Here is an 18894-nt window from a genome sequence, read left to right as displayed (position 1 = left end):
TAAAATAATAGGATTAGGATTATTTTCCTGTGGAGATTCAAACCTGAGGCACTTGCCATCAGGCTGATATTTATTTTATTTTATTTTATTTATTTTTTTTAATGTGCATTCTTATTTATTTATTTTTTAACATCTTTATTGTATTGGAGTATAATTGCTTTACCATGTTGTGTTAGTTTCTGCTGTATAACAAAGTGAATCAGCTATATGTATACATACATCCCCATATCCCCTCCCTCCTGCATCTCCCTCCCACCCTCCCTATCCCACCCCTCTAGGTGGTCACAAAGCACTGAGCTGTTCTCCCTGTGCTATGCGGCTGCTTCCCACCAGCTATCTATTTTACATTTGGTAGTGTGTATTATATTGCTCTTTAAAAGAAAAACTATGTTTAAAAGAAGGGTTCCTGCTGGCAAGATCCTCTATGTAATTTCCTACTTACGGGTTGTTTCTACCTATGAATACAGAGATTTATTCTGACTTCTAAAATAGTCATATCCTGAAGTTAGAGTTACACCTCATATTATTATAATGAAATTCTTCATGGGATTCTTTTTTCCTTTTTTCATCTCAGAAATATTTTCTCATGTACTTTTCTGACTTTGGAATGTAATAAGCTCAAGTCAGTCACTTTCTCTTCTTCTGTTAGTCTACATCTGTGCCTTTCAATTTTCACCTTTCCAGATACCATCTATATGCTGATGGCTCCCCAGCGTTTGTCTCTAACCCCAGCATTAACTCTGTGATGCATGTGTATATCTGAATTTAGGATGCATACCTTTAAATTAGTAAGTCCAGAACTAAATTCACCATATTTTTTCCCAAACCATCTCTTCGCTGTTGCCAATTTTAATTCATTATACCACCGTTTTCCTCCCAGCCCCTGAAGCAATCCTAAATTCCTTCTGCTACCTCATCATACACATCTTGTCAGTTTCTGTATCCTACTGGTTTTTGTCCCCCATATTTCTTCTCATGTATTTCTTGCCTCTTTCTTCACGTCTCTTCCTTACCGTTATTTCTCTGGTGAGGTTCTCGTTGTCTTCTCTGCAGTCTAGTACTGCAGGCTCCTCATTGATCTGTCTTCTTCTAGACCTGTCTCATTCTGGATCTATCCTCATGCGTACAGCAGGAGAAGGGTATTTCCTTCCTTAAAATCTTCTGGGGCTCTCCCTCATCTCCTGCATGGAGTCTAAGCTCCTCACCAGGGAGTTTAAACTGAGGTATAACTGTCATGTACGTGGCATGGTGCGTACCTTCCCTCTGGAATCTGATCCCAACCCTATTCTCCCTCCCACTCACTGCTCTGGAAATATCAAATAATCATGTTTCTGCAAATCATGTTCAGTTCTGTCCCTGTATGTCCTCTTCATGCTGCTCTCTCTGCCTGGAGTGACGTCTTTACCTTCATTTGATTAGATCAGCAAAATTTAAAGATGAATACTGTCCACCATGACTAGGGTGGGGAAAATAGTTACTCTCAGTGAAGGTAATTTGGAAGTAACTGTCAACATTTTTAAAGCGCCCTTTTATATAAAAATTCTACTTTTTGGAATCTATCCTAGGGAAATAGTTACACCTACTGTCTTAGTCTGTTGGGGTTGCTGTAACAGAATCCCGTAGACTGAGTGGCTTATACACAACAGAAATTGGTTTCTCTCCGTTCTGGAGGCTGCAGAGTCCAAGGTCAAGGCACCCGTGGATTTGGAGTCTGGTGAGGGCCTGCTTTCTGGTTCATAGATGTTTGGCTTCACACTGAGTCCTTACATGGGAATGGGGGGAGAGAGCTCTCCAGGGTCTCTTTTATAAGAACAGTAATCCCATGCAAGACGGCTCCATCCTCATGACCTAATCACCTCCCAAAGGCCTCGACTTTCCAATAGTACCACGTTGGGGGTTAGGTTTCAACATATGAATTTTGGGGAGAACACAAACATTCAGTCTATAGCATACTTACAAGGAGACATATATACCAGATTCTTCATTGCAGCACTATCTGAATGGGTAAAATTAGGTGCAAGCTACATGTTAAATAATAAGGAAATAGTTTAAAAATTACAGTACAACATATCTACTCTATCAGATAGTAAGACCATTATCTGAATATTAAGAGCATTTAATATTCTATAGAACACTACGAGCAAACAACATTCTATGGGAAATTTTCCCATTCATATTATTAAGTAAAAAAGTATGCATCGACTGGTATGCACTAACAGCTCTCATTTCTGTTGAAAAGAAATTTAAAATACAAAACCATAGAGTTGAATAGATGCATGTATATGAATGAAAATAGGAAAAGCTCTGGGGATAAAAAACATGGTACATCTTTAATAGTCATTACTTCAGAAGCAATGGGTGTGGTTGGGGGAAGTTGAGAGGGATTTATTACTTTTAACTCTGTATAATGATGTATCTTTACACTTTCATATAATTTCAATGTGTTTATTTATTTGCTTGCCTAAAAGTGTTTAAACCTTAATATAAGTTGACACAGGGGAGAAGGCTCTGATAGAATCAGAGAGAAGCCAAATTGTGGGTAAAAGAACAAAATCATCAACAATCTTTTGTTTCTCTTTTTTGAAAATACAGCAAAATTTCAGACCAACAACCACCAGCTGGAGTTAACAGATGTGGACACGTTGTCATAGTTGCTTTGGATTTCTTTTAAATAAAGTCTGGCAGAAAAAGCTGGAGTTCCTTTGATATCCTTCTTTTCTCAGAGGCAATCAGTGTCGTAGATTTGCTGTGTACTATTGTGGTTCAGAACTTTATAGTTTCGCTATGTATATACAAAGTATATCTAAATCTGTAGTTATAACCTACTGGTGAACATTTCATTTATTGGCAGTTTTTTTCCTGAACAAATAATGACTCTGTGAATATGCATTGAGTTTTTCTAGGGACTGTACCAAAGAGTGGAATTGCTGATCTGTAAAGCATGCACACCTGTTTTTTTTTCCCACTCGATATGGCCAGATGCCTTTCCAAACTGGTTGTATCAGTTTATATTCTCACTAGAGTATTTCATAGTTCCCGTTTCTGGACATCCTCAGCCAATGTTTGGTATTGCCAAGCTTCAAATTTTGTTCTCTTCTGTAAATCATGAAACATTAGCTTATCACCAGCCACTGAATGTTTTCTGAGCATCTGAGTCTGACAGGGCCCTATGAGGGGAACAAGTCCTAAGGAGCTGATTACCACTGAGCCACGAGGTATTAGATAGCACAGAACTAAATGCTGCAGTCCCAGGACAGGCTGTGATGCCTACAGAGGTTCAGAAACCATCACTATGGATGGGAGAGTTAATTAGGAGTTTTTAGGAGGTGAAGGCAAGGCATCCTTGACAAATGAGTAGGAAGAGAGGAGAACAGACGATGTTGAAGATGAAGGGAATATAAAGGCAGGCGGCGTGGCTAGAATCAACAGTATGCCAATTGTCCAACCATTATTCATTGTCCTTAAAGGCTTAACCAGAAAGATATTAGTAGAGCTTCAACGCATACCCGTTTTGAATTCATCATTTTACAGATGAGAACATCGAGACCTAGAAAAATGAGATAAGCTTGTATAAATCACTTAGCCTATTAGACAAGTGTCAAAAATAAAATAAACGGGATTTATTGGCTTATTTAACTTGTACATCCAATAGGCTGAACTTCAACGTGACTAGATAATGCAGGAGTCCAAGTGATGTCATCTTTCCCCCCATGTTTTCTTCCTGTGTTTCGCTCTGCTTGCCTGGGTAAGCTTTGTTCTCAGCAGGCTGCATCCTTGTGGAAGCAGAGGTAGTCGCTAGCTAATATTTTTTGTACCTTTACAGTAAGCTTATGATTTTACTGAAAATAATGTATGGTCATCCCCTTTATTTCTATATCAGTTTCCCCAAAGATACTCAGACTCCCACAATTTGGCCAGATAGTTTAACGTGGCTAGCCTTTCTGGTGGGGAAATCAGGACCATTTCACTGATGGCTGAACTGGAATAAGGTAAAGTTCCTAAGAGAAAGGAATGCAGGGCTTGCCAGTATAAGGTGGCCATGTAGCCTGTGTAGTAGGTAGGGTGTTTGAGACACATAATTGTAGTCAGGAGTTTAAATAGAATATAGATGATATTCATTGTGAGTGCTTTATGTCTACAAATCCGTGACTGTAACAGTTTTTATAACAGTGATTAAGTTCATTTCAACAAACACCTTTTGAGTACATTGGGATTGTTTGTCAGATAATACAATTAAATAAATATGTGTCTATCCCCTGTGGAGTTCCCAAACTGGTTGGAAGTTGTAAGGGCAGGAGAGTTAGAAGTGTAAACAATTTTGACGGAAGGAAACCATGAGGGATATGCAGAGTGTTGAGATTGTAATACAGTGAGAGAGATACCCTGGTATCACAGAAGGCTATGTATATACAAAGTATATCTATATCTATAGTTATAACCTACTGGTGAACATTTAATTTATTGGCACCATACAGGTGGTAGTTAAGCATTTTATTTTGAATGGTAACTGGAGCAAGGAATGGGATGAAATTCCAGGCAGAGGGTTTCACAGGAGCCAAAATAGAGAGATGGGAAGCCACAGAAGCACATGGTTTACTGAGCTGGATCAGATCAGAGGAGAGTAGTCTGGGAATCGGGGAGTAATCTGAGAGTTGGGGAAGATGAAGATGAAGGAGGTGCCACGTGTACTGTAGAGGATCCTAATGTCAGCCAAGGGCTTTGTGCTTCCTTTGGTGGGCAGTGAAAAGCACTGATTTTAAAAAATGCAGTCAATCAATCTAGTGTATGGCATGGCCTGAAGCCTGAGCAGTGTTTCATTTGTTTGTTTTTGTTTTTTTAATAGGAAAATTGCTCTGGCACCAGTGGGGTAGACCAAATTGCAGCAGGGAGGTATTGAAAGCAGGGGTAGGGGTAGGAGCTATAGAACTGTCTTCTTGTGACGTAAAGATTGTTTGAATTCGGATGTGAGGAAGTAAAAAATGTATATTGAAAGATGAATGTTGTTGAGGCAGAATAATTCAAATAGTCTGAGAAATGCTCCATTCCTGGATGATGACGAGGAGGGTACCCGTCACTGAGTGAGAGACATAGAGAGTCAGGAGAAAGATCTCCACTGGGAGAGATGAGTAAGATGACTTCTATGTTGTGTAATGTAGTATTGCAAATATATAGTATTTTCATTTATATGTGGATACTGTTTGTAAATTTTTCAGTGCTATTTAAAGTGCCTGGGTGTTTTTCAATTTTATAAATCTACACAGGGAAAAATAATCATCACACTGCTTTATTTTTTCACAGAGAAACAAATATTTTATATACCTTTAAGATAATTTTTGAGCATTTTGCTAATAAAATATTCCTGGGAATATCCAAGCTAGGTACTTTTTCCTAATGACCCTAACCATAAAAGTTGAGCATTCCCCCACATATATTTCTTGGCATTCTGTAATAGGGGATGTTGCTACCTATTATTGTGGGGAGGATTTGAAAATTATATATGCTTAGGAAACACTGAGTTAAGTAGGTTTCTGGAGTTATGTAAGATTTTTCAGAGACTTTAGTGTATACCGTTAATGTATTTGGTGAGTTTGCAAAGGGAGAATGCAGCTTTTCTGAAACTCCTTTGACAGGTTTTTGAGTATCACTTGGGACTAACATCCCATAGAACACATTCAGAAACACTGTAATATTAGCCGTTGCTAACAAAATGGGAGAGTATGAGTAGCTACAAGTAGAACATAGAAATTAACATTTTTATATGAATCTATTTTATCATACTAAATATATTTACAATGTCTGTTCTTTAATATATGAAATCCACTGTTTTCTTTTACTTTGGAAGATATGTGGGTGTTTTGGCATCAATGAAGATATTCTCTTTGAGATTATAGTTGTGGGGAAGTAGTATAAAGTCCTGAAGAGCCATCAATGGCCATGGGTTGGCTGCCTCTGCATTGGAGTTAGTGATAGAAGAAATTCACACATGATCCCATCTCAGTCATCTCCTTAGAATAAACTAGGGATAACATCTAAATTCCAAATGATTTTCTTCTTTTTGTGGCACATGCCTCAAGGCTCCTTTCTCCTGAATTCCTTGTCATTTCATATGTATTCAGAGAATTCAGTTCAGCTCAGCCTGCATTTCTGTTCTGTACAAAGCACTGTCAGAGTGCAAATTTATCTCAAGATTAGTTTGGCATATATAATGTGCTCAATAAATATTTATTCAGCTAATGGATTGTGTTATTCTTTAATGATCTAGTTCTACAAAGAGGCCTCTCAATTACGGATCTGAATTCTCTACCGTATTCTCTCAAAGGTCTCTCTTCCTTAGTGTTCATAGGGTAGCAGTACCTGAACAAGACAACCAACAGTGTCATCTTCTGCAATCTAGTTCTTTCTTTTTATTTTTTGAAATTTACCCTGGGGGAGTCATTGTTATAGGCAACGCTGAGTGAAGATGGAGCCAACATCTTACCATTTTCCAGCATCTGGCTTTTCTTTGTGTGTTTCCTTCAAGTGCTAAATATTCTTTGGTAGTATCCAAGGATAGTTAAGTGGAAGAAACAACTCTATGGACAGAGAATGTGGGGTGGTGGAAAGAGCACGGACATTGGAATCAGTAGAATTTGGTTTCAGCTGTGTCACTTAGTTCTTATTTGACTACACTATGATTCTTAACCTCTCAGCCTCAGTTACATCTGTAAAACTCGGAATCACGTTTACATTTTATGGTGACTGTAAGGAATATAGATAATAGTTGTGAAAGCCCAGTTGCGTTAGGGATGCTCAATAAATGGCAACTATAATAATAGATGTTTATTATTATCATTCTGTTCTCTCTGCCTTTACTGAATAAGTTATTTTCAATATTTATCACATGTGAAAGGCTGTGGGATGGGGGTGTGTACACTTGCATATCTTCATTTATTTTTACTAATGAAACAAAAATGAAATCAGACAAAATATTACCTGAACCAGTTCTTTAAACAAGCTACAGAATATATAATTTCTTTCCATTTGCCATCCTTTGTACCTCTAGGTGTTGATTACTTTGAGCCATAATAGTAATAAATAATAAGACTACTACTACTAACTCACAATTTTTGAACACGTACAATATGCCAGACATAATTCTAGGTGCTTTACATGTTTTAACTCATTAAATCTTCAGAATGATCCCCTAGGCAATAGTGACTTTTGTTATCCACATTTTGTAGTTGAGAAACCTGAGACCCAGAGCGGTGAAGTCCAAAGTCGTAGAGCTAGGCAATGGTCTAGCCTCAGCTGAGCTCAGGCTGACTGGCTCCACAAGTCACAGTCTTATTCATTGTATTCCACTGCCTTTCTTAGTATAGCAGTGGTAATATGGCATGTCACGACATGCATAGTTGTAGAAATACAATCGCCAGTATTCAGCTATACATGTGGTGTGTTCTTTCCTTAATGTCTATAATCAAAGATAACCATCTCACCTCATCTTTTAGTTGGAGGTCTTTAAAAATTATAATTTAGATTATATGCTTTAGCTTACACGTTTTTAGGGCCATTTCTTAATTTCCTTATAGATCCTATTCTAAAATAACGCCGAGCAAACTTTTGTCCTTGTACTGATGTTTTGAAATTCTTGTCTCCTAAAACAAAAGGTCTGTTTAGTGCATATGGCTGTATGAATCACTGCAGTCTATCTAGTGGTAGCTTGGTAATGTCCATAAAGTGGCTACAGAGAGTCTAAGTTCAAATGCCTGTTTATGTTCCCCAAATAATATATTTTTACACTGTTCAAGCCAATCAGAGATGCATGTCTAGGTTTAGAGTCTGAAACTGTTTCTCTAAATTTAAGAATTAAATTGTACAACATTTGTCACTTGGTAATTTTATTTCTTGCCTCAATATCCCCACCTCATAAAAGAGTACTTGGGACTAAGTCTCTAATTTTACCCTACAGACACGTTGAATATTGAAAATCATGTAGGTATTCTTTACATAGAAAAATGCAAACTATCTTCTTTTTAAATATGACCCATCTCTTGAGGTAACTGGTTGTTCCTGTTTATTTTTATATGTTTATATGGGCTTTGAAATCAGAGTAGAATTTGGATTTCAGCTGTATCAGTTAGCTGTTTAACTGTAGAAAGATTCTTAACCTCTCAGTCTCAGTTATATCTGCAAAACTGGGAATCATACTTAACATTTTATAACTCTAATATTTGTTATTTGTCATAAGTCAGTGCCCATTAAAAACTTTCACTAGGGATCCTCTTAGAGGGACTGTGAAGTTTGGGACACTGTTTTTGTCTTCAAAATCAAATTTCAGAACTGCTGTAGGTCATTTTTTGGTTAATATTTTATGTGCTGGGATTCTTCAGATAACATATGTATAAAGGACTCTAACTTTTAAGTTTTTATTTTTCAGTCATTCTGGGGGGTTCCAGACCAGCAGTAATATTTCTCAAGAGTAAGAAGTTTGTTTGGCTTGACATTCTAGGGTAGTTTTTAATCATCTAGGTTACTGATTTATCAATTGATATAAACCTTGTGTATGTGTGTTTAACAGTCATCCACATTCAATGGTAGAAATAGTTTATTCGTCTATTAGTAGTAGTGACCTACCCATTAAATATGTAAATACGTAAGTAAATCCAAGGGTGCATCATTGGGTTTTTTTTTAACATTTTAAAAACATTTTTTTTGTGAAATGTGACATATATGAAGTGAAATGCACAAATCCTAAGTAAACAATTTAATTTTCACATAGGGAACACTAAGATTCTGTATAAAGAACTGAAACGTTACCTCCACCCCAGAGACCCACATAATTTCCCCTTAAAAATATAACCTTTAAAATTAAGACATTTTCTCTAGGCTATCAACACTGAAAATACTTGAAAGGAGCTATTATTAATTTTTTTGAAAGAGTAAACATAAAATTGTTTCAATTAATTCATATTAATAAGACAGCGCAATAACAGACTAATAATGCTGCTTAATAATTGCTCCTTAAATTTGTTGAATTTTTAGACTTCAGTTGTTCAGGATTACGTTTTTGATGCTCCCATAATTGTAAAATGAGATTTTAGAATGTTTGCAGGAAATAGCTTTCAGCTAAAATTATTATTAAGGGATACTTAGTAGTTTAAGATTTGGATTACTTAAGTACTGTCTTGTAAAGCATTATTATGTTATATGGAAAGGAACAGAGGACCACAACGATGATATTTTCTTTGTCGTGTGTAAATATTCTTCCAATTGCATTCCCCAGATATTTGTTCTGGTTTTTAAAATTATTAAAATAGACAGGCCATCCATTCTCTTCACCAAGTGTGCACTATTAGTAAAATTTTATGTGTTCTGTCAACAATTTGATGTGATAAAGCAATGGTTTTTCTGTAGTTCACACAGCACTGGGGCTCTGCAAAGCATCTCTGGGGGTTCTTTGATGTCTAGACAGTTTAAATTATGCCTGCTCCCCTGCCTCCAAATTCCACCCCGTTCTGCTTCAGGGGTTGTGGGAAATGAAAACAAACCAGAAGGGTTCCACAACCCTACAGTCTAAGGAGGAAAACAAACAAATAGAATAAGGTGTATATCTACCCTGGCAGGTGTATAGGGAAGGGCTCAATTACAGGGAATGGGAGAAAGAAAAGAACTGGGGGCAAATAGTGTCCTGCTTATTTACTCCTAATTATATCCCTAGTATGGAACTATATGAGGCTTGTGGACGAAAGGAAAACATTATGGAAGTGTTAGGGAAGAAAGTAGAATTCACCTTTCACCCCAGTCCTCCAGTGTTTTCCTCCCTGCCAACAGCCAAATCTGAGTTTGGTGTGTTTCTTGTACACGGTCTTATTTATTGAAATGGTAAGATGTAGAACTGCATTTTAAGTTGGAAAACTAACTTTTTTTTCCTTCCTTTCCTTTTTTGTTTTCTTTTTATAAATTGGGATATCGCAATTCTTCCAATTCATCATTTTAGAAAGTAAGTAACTTTTGAAATTTTAGAGATTTTTTTGGTTAAAATGTTGTTTTATTATTTCATATATTGTGTACACATGCACGTATTCTGTTCCAGAAATTTTAGCTTTTGAATTCTGACTGAGGTGATTAACTCTTGCGTTAAGTGTGAACAAATTTTTTAATTAAAAATAAGAAATATTGCATAGAAGATGTCCATGTTATCTAAGAATACAGACTTTTAACACATACTTGCCTCATCTTCTTTCATACCCACAGTAAGTCATTGTGCTTTTTTAATATATACAGATGTATAAATGTATGTTTGTATCTTTTTTAAAGCTGGCCTAGGTATACTTGCTAGTTCTGTTTTTTTCTGAATATTAAAATAATAAAAATACGTAAATGAGACTTTTATTTACTCCTGTTCAATGACAGTTAATTAAGACATTCATGTTTTCAGGGAAAGCAGTCCAAAATTTCTAGACCTTATGGAAATGTTGAGAATAATAGCAATAAGTAAAGGGTATGAAAGATTTTTAAAATTCACTTTCCTATGTATATGCAGTGGATAAAACAGTTACCTTTTTAGTAAGCACTTCACTCTTTCGACGCTAATGTTTTATTGTTTTAAATAAAATGGACTATATAATTCGGGTTTTTTTCTAGGAAGAAATGCAAGTGATATGTTTAAAACTAAGTGCCTATCAACCACTGACTTGAGTAGTAAAATTTGCATTTGATTGCAAAGTATTTTTTAATTCTTCTGAAATGCAAATGTTATATAGTTTTGAAATAAAACGAATTTCATATGTTTGTTTTGGGAAAGATTTGGGAAAATTACAGTAGTCATTGAGACTTTTGGAGATCTGTTGTTATGTGATTGTAAATTACATATTTTAAAAAATATTTCCACAGTAAATCTTGAGTTTATTGAGTTAATAAACAGTATAATTTAATAATATATTCATGTTCAACAGAGCTTATTATTTATATGAAACTGGGTGTTTATCGCTTATGTTTGCAGCAGGCATAGCATTAAACTGCTATTTAATAGTCAATTTATCTTCTACAATTATCTTTGGTTTACTGTACCTTAGAAAGAAAATGTAAATTATACTGATAGTAAATTATATTCGTTCAGTATTTTTTAGTTGTCTTTAAATCTGTATTATTCTCTAATATTCTAAATCTGAGTTCTTGGAACTGTGTGTATTAAGACCTTAGGAATAAAGAACAGGAAGCATGTGTGTGAGGTTTGATAGGTGCACAGTTGTATTAAGTTATATCTTTAAAACATCTACATTGTTTCATTTTTATGTATAGGATTCTATTTTACTTGCAGTGTTAACATTTTCTTGCCAAGTCCCTCCAGAAAAATCTGTGTTTCTGACAGTTTCACCAAATTAAAGCTCCACAAATCTGGCATAATAATTCCCAGCTTCAGATTGTCTGTGCTTTTTCTGAAGAGAATGATGATAAAAAAATATATTTTGCAGTCTTCAGTATACCATGTATAGCATTATTTATCTGGAATTTATTCATGGACAGCTATTTCTGAGAGATGAATATATTTTACTTTATAAGGTATGCCTGGCCCACTTTACATATGAACAGAACGTCTTTTATGAGGAAAAATAATGAAATGAGGTCTGTAAGCTCGTAGAAGCTTCCAGAGGAAAGATATTACATAAACGTCCAGCATTGTTTCTATGTGTACTTCAGTGTTCTAACTGCATTGTTCTATGACCAAATTTATATCAGGGCTCTGGCTTCCTGTCAAACCAAATGGAATCATATTGATGTGTTGGCACAGAGAAGCTGTTTCCTAAAATAATAAAGAGTGTTCTTCTTATTACAATACTTATAAACCTTTATGACCATGATGTGTATCTATGCTGCCTTGCTATTGTGTGTTGTGTCAACTCAGCAAATTTGGCTTTTTCATTTTATTGGTGAGTATTCCTAGTAAGTAAGGGATTGGATAATCTTGGGTTTTAGAAAACTTTTAATTTAGTTAGTGACATAAAAATTTGTTTCTATCACAGAAATTCAAACTTTGAAGCCTTAATATCCTAAAGGTTCTCTTGTCCCAGGATATCTTGGATTACATCCCCAGAACCCCTACTAGGTAAATGGGGTGGAGTAGGGCTTCTAATCTTTATTGGTTCAGCCAAATATTGATCTTTTAGCGTATTAGGAAGTAAAATGGATATGGAAACATAAGTAAAGGAAAGTAACAATTCTACCTCTAAATTCTAGTGTACAAAAATATCAGTTTCCAAACAAAACACAAAAAAAGTTCTAAAGGCTACCCCAGGAAATACATACACGTTATACATTTCATAAACATCTTTTTAAGTATATGAATACATTTCAGTAATGTTTGTACGTACGTGTTTTGATATTTGAATCAATAGTGTAATGCTGTTTGGTTTCTTAAAAAAATCTGTCTTCATAATTTAGTCACTTGCATCTTTACTACTGAACATAATTATTAGCTGGGTAGAATTCCCAAACCCATATTTCTTTATTTGACAAATAAAGAACTGAGGAAAGGATGTCATTGAAGAAGTTGTATCAGAGATATAAACACAGATATAGATTTTTATTTGGGCTTGGTGAGAAATGCAATCCCGTGAGTAACTTAAATACTTGTAATTTCAAATCAGTTCTTCCGTGGTTTATTATTCTTTTGTTGCTTTTCAACCTATAGGATGGAGCTGTCCTTGAACTTGGTTTATTTGATCATTCAAGTGCAACCATCAAGTTGTCTGTAATATTTAAAACCTGAGGCTTCATGGTATTATTTGCAAAATAACACCACATAAACGTTTGGGCTTTGGTTTCTTTGAAATATAGTGTTGGTTGCTTTATGAATAAAAGCATAATTTCAATTCAGGAGACTTTTTGCCTGAAGCCTATAAGACAGATGCATCTGATTAACTTTGGCGAAACTGGACTGGCCTGTTATTGTAATGTAGATGTTTTCGGGGTTGGGAGGATATTTTAAAAAGGCATGCGAGGTGTCTTTTTTTTTTTTTTTTCCTTAAGAGACTGAGAACAGTTTTGCCACAGAAACTGCGTCTCAGACTGCTTCATTTTTTGCACACTTTTATTTTCTAGTGGAACTTCTCCATTAGCCTGTCTGAATGCAATGCTTCACACTAACACTCGAATAGGGGATGGAACATTCTTCAAAATCCCTGGAAAGTCAGGCCTCTATGCTCTCAAAGTAAGTTGGACTGTTCTGCGTAGTATGTCTGTTATTACTGTGTATCATGCATTTACATGTGAAGGTAAACAAAATTAGACTTGGGTGAAGGGTAGAATGACTCCTTTGCCTTTTAAATGTTTTCAGATGTCTTAAAAGTGATTTCATATTAAGAATAAACAATGACATTTTCTTTAAAGAAAACATATCTGTGGTTTCACTCTAACATATGGTAATGGAAAATAGCTGTGGCTTCCTTAAAATTCTTGATTCTTAAAAATTTACATGGAGGAGTGCCATGGTTGATCAGCCAAGTTTTAAGATGATCACAGTTGCCAAATACTATTTGACTTAATGACCGTCAGTTGATATACGGGCTTCACACCTGTATGCCTTTCTGTCTTTTACAAAAAATAAGAAATGTACCCATTCTTCTTGAAAATTTGCTGATTTAAATCAATTATTCAAATTTAAAACAACCACTGATCTCTGGGAAGTTTTTACTAATAATGCATACTTGTTATATGAGAAGAATAGAGAAATAAAAAGCTTCAGATAACTGAGTCTTAATTATTTTAGAGTAACTCCCATTTCCATCTAGAATGGAAATGCCATGTAAGATGCAAAATTCCAGAGAACAAAAGCTGATGATCTGCAAATGGTTGCATAACTTGCATCAAGCAAAATCAATGTATTATTTCTTATAAATTAAAAAAAGTCTGCTTTAATAAATGATGGGTTACATTTAAAGTTCATTAATTTCCTTTGAGAAGTTTTCTGTTTTGTTTTGGTTTTGGTTTTTTTTAATGCTAAAAGTTATACCTGGCAAAGAAGCAGGGGTTCTTTCTCAGCTACTTAGCATCAGGCTCTTAAACTGTGTGTGTTTCAGAAAACAATACAGATTAATCAAAGGACTTGTATTATTTCAGTTGATTTTTGTAGCAACTTGGATGTTTAATTTATGATTAAGATTCTGAGTCGTTAAGCCATTTTCTAAAGTAAGGAAGAAGGTAAAATTGAGATAAATGGAAACAACATATGTTAAAAAAAAAAAACCTTGTTTTTTGTATAGATTTTAAAGGTTATCCGAAAACTCAACTATGGCAATGTGGGTCCCCCCCACCCCACCAAGGAGTGGTTTTACATTAGAAAGTAAATCGGTATTGAAATTCCAAATCGCAAGCAACTGTGATAATTCCTTAGGACTGTGGAAGTATTTTGAATGTTTTCAATTGCTAATACATCTCCATAAATCATTATTTTTAAAATAATATAGAAAGAGGAGTCGTCATGCTCAGCTGATGGAACATTGGATTTAGGCTGTGAGTCTGAATTGGAAGGCACAGAGATGGCAGAGGTCAGTGCCAATGGGGAAGGAAATGGAGGTAAGTGTGACAAATTTCAGGATACAAACCCTGTTCTCTTAAAGGTTATGTAGAATTCCAGTAACTTACTAATTGAGTTCCCTACCATTATAGATACAGTTTTCTTCTAAGCTTCTACCTCTTAGATTTATCATCAAACAATTCTGGTTCAAAAGGTTAACACCTAAGAAAAGTAAACTGCTCTTTGCTTTTTGTTTTATTTTGTTTTTCAGCAGTATGGCTTTCCCTGGGTATTATTCTTGAGTGTTATCAGTATATTTCTCCTGCAATCTGAGAGGGTTACTGGGATATGTCGTGGTTTTATTCTTATAAAAGTGAGGCCTGAGAATGCCAGTGTTTTATTTCTGATTGTGCTGATTTTTTCTGTGATCACAAGTAGTTTTATAATAGCTTTGTTCCTAGGTTTGTCCTTAATAAATTAAGCTTAATGTTAACATTCCTGACAGCAAAACAATGACCAAATAAGTTATGTTCTTCTGAAATGCTTTTGAAAAGTGAGAAACCCTTCTAGAATTCTAAGGGGGCATTTTCCACCTCTGAATTCTGTCCATGTGGATCCATTTTTATCTTTCTCAAAACATTTGCATTGTGATTCCGTTGGTGTGTGTAATTTCTGTACTGCAGTTTTGGCAAATCTTTGTCCCACAAAAGCTGCTGTACTTTTCTTTAACCCTACTGGTCCCCCAAGTGGACCCAGATCATGATTTGGGAGGAAGAGTGTGTCATTAAAGTCTCTGTCGGTGGACTCATAGAAATCAGTAAATTATCTTTAAACAAAGAAGCCTTAAAGGATCCTTGCAGAAAAATCATATTTCGGTAATAGCCCAAAGGCATTCATTTTATTAATGGTCATAGGAGTCCCTTTGTATTCTGACTGGCCACTCCTGCCCTTTAAAGTGATGTGCTTTCTGATAGTCCCCAAGGGACTGGCTCTGCGCCAGCGCTATCTGACCTGCAGCCGAGGTGCTGAATTAATGGAGGAAACAGATTCTTGTCTTAGTAAAATGGCTGAAGTTGGCTTTCTAGACTTTTTTTAGCCAACTTTCGTTGAATTTGCTGTCCTTATTCCTATACCTTTTGAAAACTCAACTAAGCCCCCCAAAGTGCTGTGAACTTTGGCAGGTCCTTGTGGTTAGAAAGAGAACAAAGCAGAGATGCATGACATTTTCTGGATTTCTGGAAGGGGCACACCCTTCTCCTTCAGTAGGATGAAGGGGAATCTTATTGGGTCACTCCTTTTGCCGTACTGCCTGCTTGCATGAGCACTTGCGTGTTCCCTCTCCCTCCTCCACCACCTCTCTGTTAACATATATCAACATATATATTGAGTTTCTGCTATGTGCCAAGTACTGTTCTTGACATTATAGTTACAACAGTGAAAAAGAAGAACAGAAAGAGACCTCTCATGGCTTTTTTATTGGTAGAGAGACAGACAATGAGCAAAAGAAACATGTAAAATTTACAGCTTATTCAGTGCCAACAAGAGATATGGGGCAAAATAAATTAAATAAGGAGATAAGAGTGAGAGAGGGGTATTTGAGGAAAGACCCGAGGCAGTGAGGGAGCAGGCATTTGATAGGAGAGAGTTCTAGGTAAAAGAAGGAGCAATCACAAAGGTCTTGAGGCAGTAGAGTGCCTGGAATGTTCCAGAAACATCAAGAGGCCAGTGTAGTTGGAGTCCAGAGTGAGCAAGGGAGAAGATGGTAAGATACAGTGTCAGAGAAGTGATGGGGCCTGGTACGGAAGTTCGCTTCTTATTGCTCCATTTTTCTCAGTGAAATAGGAAACAAGTTCTTCAGCCAAGGGTGAAGATGGGGAAGTAGCTTTGTAGATCTAAGGGGAAGATAGAAAATGTTTGTCTCAAGTCCAACAGCATTAAGGACACTCCTGAAGTGGCTAATCCTGAATTTAACATGAGATCAGCCAGCATAGTTGTACATTTTTCTCCAGTCATGTTCATGATCGCTGTGCAAGTGTGGAGTGGGTACAGAGTTGGATTGGACCAGAGCTGGGATTTTGCCAGGTGTGAATGATGAAGCCAGAGCGGGACACAGTTGAGGGTACATGACATAGAACATTGAAATCCATCTCCATTGAATTTCAGCTGGTTGTGGAGGTGAGGGAAGACACGATTGTGTGTGGTATGCTGTGAAGGAGGAGGTGGAGGTCTCCCTAGGGTGGACAGATTGTTTGTTTTTGGTTTTTTTGTTTCGTTTTTGAGGTACATGGGCATCTCACTGTTGTGGCCTCTCCCATTGCAGAGCACAGGCTCCGGACGCACAGGCTTAGCGGCCATGACTCACGGGCCCAGCCGCTCCGCAGCATGTGGGATCATCCCGGACTGGGGCGTGAACCCGTGTCCTCCGCATCGGCAGGCGGACTCTCAACCACTGTGCCACCAGGGAAGCCCCAGATTGTTTGATTTGGTGTTCTAGAGGAAATGAGTTGGAAGGATAGGTGATGTAAGAGTGGAATGTGTGAAATCGAGGTTAGGGTGATATGGGATGCATGTCTGAGATGAAAGAGGGAGGGTAGGTTGAAGGCTGTCATGAATGCTTAGGCAGTGTGTGTACCCTCTTCAGAGTGACCTGGCTGAAGTGACCATCAGCGGCTGAAATTCAGCAGGCCTTCCTCTGCCCAGCTTCGTGTCCTGGGATGGAGCAGGGCCTACCTGGAGGAAATGTTGCCTTTTCCTATTTGCACAAAGATGTTGTAAAGGCTGGTGGTGGCCCTGCCATGAAATATTAGAGAATCGTCTATGTGGATATTGAAACAGACAATTATGACAGAACTAGCATGGAAAGGGTGCAGCACTTAGGAGCTAAAATCTCCCGAAAATGAAAGGGAGTAATCCAGGAGTTGGTAAATATTTAGTAAGGAGGAGCAGTCTGTTGATGCTGGAGGCATCTAAGGAGCAGGGAAGGAGAATAGAGTCCCCTCGTCCCATTTCCAGGCCCAGCAGTACAAGATGCGTGGAAAAGAAACAGGCTGCTACTTGAGAGTGTTCCAGGGGAAATAGTGTCCACGGGAGAGAGCCAGGTTTTGTAGATCAAGATGCGAAGGGAGGGTTCAGGGAAAAAGATAGAGGTTAATCAGAGATTTTGCTAACGACTAATCCTGAATGTCAGAGGAAAGAGTGGGAGGGTGTTAGTGGCTGGGAAGGGGTCGGGGACAGGGTGAGAGCACTTAGCCAGTAATTAAACCAGAGCAGGGATAGGCAAACTCCCCTAATTTGAAATGTGAATAGGTACTTCACCACATAACACATACCCACACATCTCCAGCTAATGTGACCAAAACTAGATTTCCTGGCCTCTCCTTTGAAGTTGTAGTAGGGAAATTGCTTTGAGGAATCACTGAAAGAATAGTAAATAGCTTATTTCCTTGAGTATCCCTTGACTTGCCCACTTTTCCATCTTATTGCAAACCACAATTGCTTCTTATAGGACAAGTATATTTCCTCTCCGTTTGTGTACCGTAGACTTATGTGTAGAGTCCATTAACCTTAGGCTACATTTTCAAACCTAGATATTGAAAATGTGTTGAGTGCTCACAACGCCTAGGCTTTGTGAGCTGTTTGCATGTAGATTGTTTAACCCTGACAACATTCCTGTGAGATATTCAATCTTCCTAGGCTCTGTTATTGTGTTTTATTTAATTTTTCTATTTTTAATTTTAATTTTATTTTATTTTTGACCAGTGAGGAAACGGACTTAGAGGTTCAATATTTCATCCAAGTGTCAAGCCCAGGTAGATGTGAGTGACACCAAAAGCTGGGCTCTGACCACTGACTCTGCCTGGGACTGTAGGGAACACTCTTAGCCAGGAGTCTTTGATGCAGTTTGGTTTTTCAACATTTGTCCAACTCTGTACTGATTATAAACTTGAGCTTATCCAAATGGAGGAGTGGGCTACCACATGATTTTTTACAAATCGATAATAAATGCTATGAACCTGAACTGGTTTAGGTGATTTCCTTGCTTACTCTATTTCTAATACGTATTTGAACCAGCAGTTAGAATGGATATAATTTCCACACCTCGTACAGCTGTACAAATATACTTTGAAAATATAATTAGAGAGGGAAGGTGGGGATGTGTGGGGTTGCAGGGGCATGGGAGAAAGGGCAAGGGGAGAGGAGGAGGGGAGGGGAGGGTCCCACCATCTGTTTTTTAAATCTTTATTCCCTTCTCCTTTTCCCGTTCCTCCTTTGGGATGAAAGGGTGAAAAGTATCAAGGTGAATAATAACTATCAATTGGTAGGATATGCTTGTGGCAGTCCAAAGAGTAAGCCTCCGCTAGCATAGAGCTATTTCAAATTAACAAAGATTAGTTGACATT

At 37.1% G+C, this 18894-nt stretch overlaps 1 protein-coding gene across 1 annotated transcript in view; it reads left to right on the top strand.

Annotated features, from left to right (window-relative positions):
• Positions 1 to 18894, top strand: part of ASXL3 (ASXL transcriptional regulator 3) — a 172985-nt gene that overhangs the window by 53574 nt on the left and 100517 nt on the right. Inside the window, exons 3-4 of the mRNA XM_030876618.2 lie at positions 13081 to 13189; positions 14445 to 14553. Coding sequence (XP_030732478.2) covers positions 13081 to 13189; positions 14445 to 14553 — 218 coding nt within the window. The remainder of the gene's footprint in view (positions 1 to 13080; positions 13190 to 14444; positions 14554 to 18894) is intronic.

This window comes from Globicephala melas, chromosome 13 (genome assembly GCF_963455315.2).
Source record: "Globicephala melas chromosome 13, mGloMel1.2, whole genome shotgun sequence".
NCBI classification, from domain to species: domain Eukaryota; kingdom Metazoa; phylum Chordata; class Mammalia; order Artiodactyla; family Delphinidae; genus Globicephala; species Globicephala melas.
The sequence above is the reverse complement of the archived record's forward strand: the minus strand, read 5'-3'. Positions and strand labels throughout refer to the sequence as shown.